Consider the following 2,006-nt stretch of genomic DNA (forward strand, 5'->3'; position numbering starts at 1 on the left):
ATATAAATATTTATAAATTCATTTATTTTTTTTTTTATTTAGAGTTCTAACATGTCATTTAGAGATGAATTATATTCCCAATATTTTTATAAATCTTTGTATAAGTTAGAAGATTTAAGCGGATACATTGATGCTTGCAGCTCATTAGTTAATTTACAATTAGGTAGCAGTATTAAAATAATTTGTCCAAGGTTTTTAAAATATTTAAAAACTATTTATAAAGCAACATGTAATCCAGATGATACGTATGATGTTTGCTTACTTTTGAATTATTGGGTATATAGTAGATTATTTAATATTTTGAAAATTAAAGGTGTATGCTATGTTCATATAGCTTACGGAAATCTTCAAAGAGTATGGTCTGATTTTCTTGAAGATAGATCTTACCCTGAATTATGTAAACCCATTAATGAAATGGTTAGTGATAGAAATTGGAGATAAAGAAAGGAATTATATAAATATTATGTCGATCATTCTACAATTAAAGAAACAGTTAATATAGATAAACAAAGATGTAATGAATGTTATGTATACGTAGAAAATTAAGCTCGTCTATATCAATATTTTAAGGAACGTTGTCCTTCAGATGATACAAAAATGTGCCCAGAATTTTAAAATGATTGCATAATTGAAAATCCAAAACATGTGTTACCAGTTCTTAGTTGTCATAATGAAATAATGAAAAAAAGGGCTGCCGATACATTAGAAGCCTCACAAAAAGGCAACACATATCCAATTACGGTAACTAACTCATAAGAGACGTCCGTTCACATTCCTACTGCCGATGCTTCTCAGAATTTATTTGGAAAACCTCACTCTGTAAGAAAGTTTGGTATTATTCTTCTTGGAGTAGTTGCAACTTCTATGACTTCTGGCACTTTATATAGAGTAAATATGAATTCATAGATACAAATGGATTGCATATCATTGTTAATATCTTTCAATATATCTCCATAAATAATATATAAATATGTTACATATGTTTTGTATTATTTTTTTATATACACGTTTACACCCACAGGAAGCATGTTACGCAATGCACTTGCATGGAACAATAATAATATGAGTAATATAAATAGATATGACATTATATTATTTGATTATGCATCAAAATCATTTAATCCATATTCATTGGGTGGAGAAGAACATTATATTGGATACCATCCTCCTTAATTTTTTTAAACACAAAAGAATTAATAACATCAATTAAATAAAAAACCTATCATCATGACGAAAATTTTCGGCGTAAAAACAATTATATTGATACATAGAAAACATAAATAAAACTTCATATGCATTAATAAGGATAAAAACCAAATGTAAATACAAAAAATATAATGAAAAAAAACAAATAAATAATTATTACTATGAATAAACTAATTAAAAATATAATAAATTTATTTTCATTCCATAATATACGACATCTTTATTTCTAATTTTTCGCATTAAACCTTTCATAAGGAATCTTATTTAAGCCATAAATAATGTAATTTATTGAACATAATTATACTTGTTCTTAGTTACACTGATATAACAGTATATTTTCTAAAAAAATTATAATAATATAAATTCACTAATATTACCTTTTATTTTATATATTTTTTACAGTTCAATAAGCTTAAAGGTATACATACCTATATATACAAAATTGTAAACTATATTTCTTTAAATATTATTCATCACCATATATTATATTACAACAAATAACTGCAAAATTGATGTTACTACATATATAATCATTTATATGCTATAATAATACTCATAAATTGGAAACCTTATATAACGTAATCTAGTTCCTATCATAACATATCTTATATGTATAGACATACGTTAAAAAGTTTCCAACATTAAATATATATTATTCCTATTAATTCAAAGGGGTATATTATATTTTTATATCATTTCATAAATGTAAATATTTATTCACATAATTTATTAATCTTATGTTCTTCATAAATGATTGATATTATCAGTCTTTTCTAATTATACATATTAACTTTTAAACA

The 2,006-nt window shown here is 23.7% G+C and overlaps 1 protein-coding gene across 1 annotated transcript; it reads left to right on the forward strand.

Annotated features, from left to right (window-relative positions):
* Positions 1-51: 51 nt before the first annotated feature.
* On the forward strand, positions 52-441 carry PCYB_004530 (hypothetical protein; the record flags this gene model as incomplete). The annotated part of the gene is made up of 1 exon (XM_004227874.1): positions 52-441. One exon carries the CDS (start codon positions 52-54, stop codon positions 439-441), a length of 390 nt encoding a protein of 129 aa, XP_004227922.1.
* Positions 442-2,006: the final 1,565 nt, after the last annotated feature.

Source organism: Plasmodium cynomolgi, assembly GCF_000321355.1.
Source record: "Plasmodium cynomolgi strain B DNA, scaffold: 0519, whole genome shotgun sequence".
Lineage (NCBI taxonomy): Eukaryota > Apicomplexa > Aconoidasida > Haemosporida > Plasmodiidae > Plasmodium > Plasmodium cynomolgi.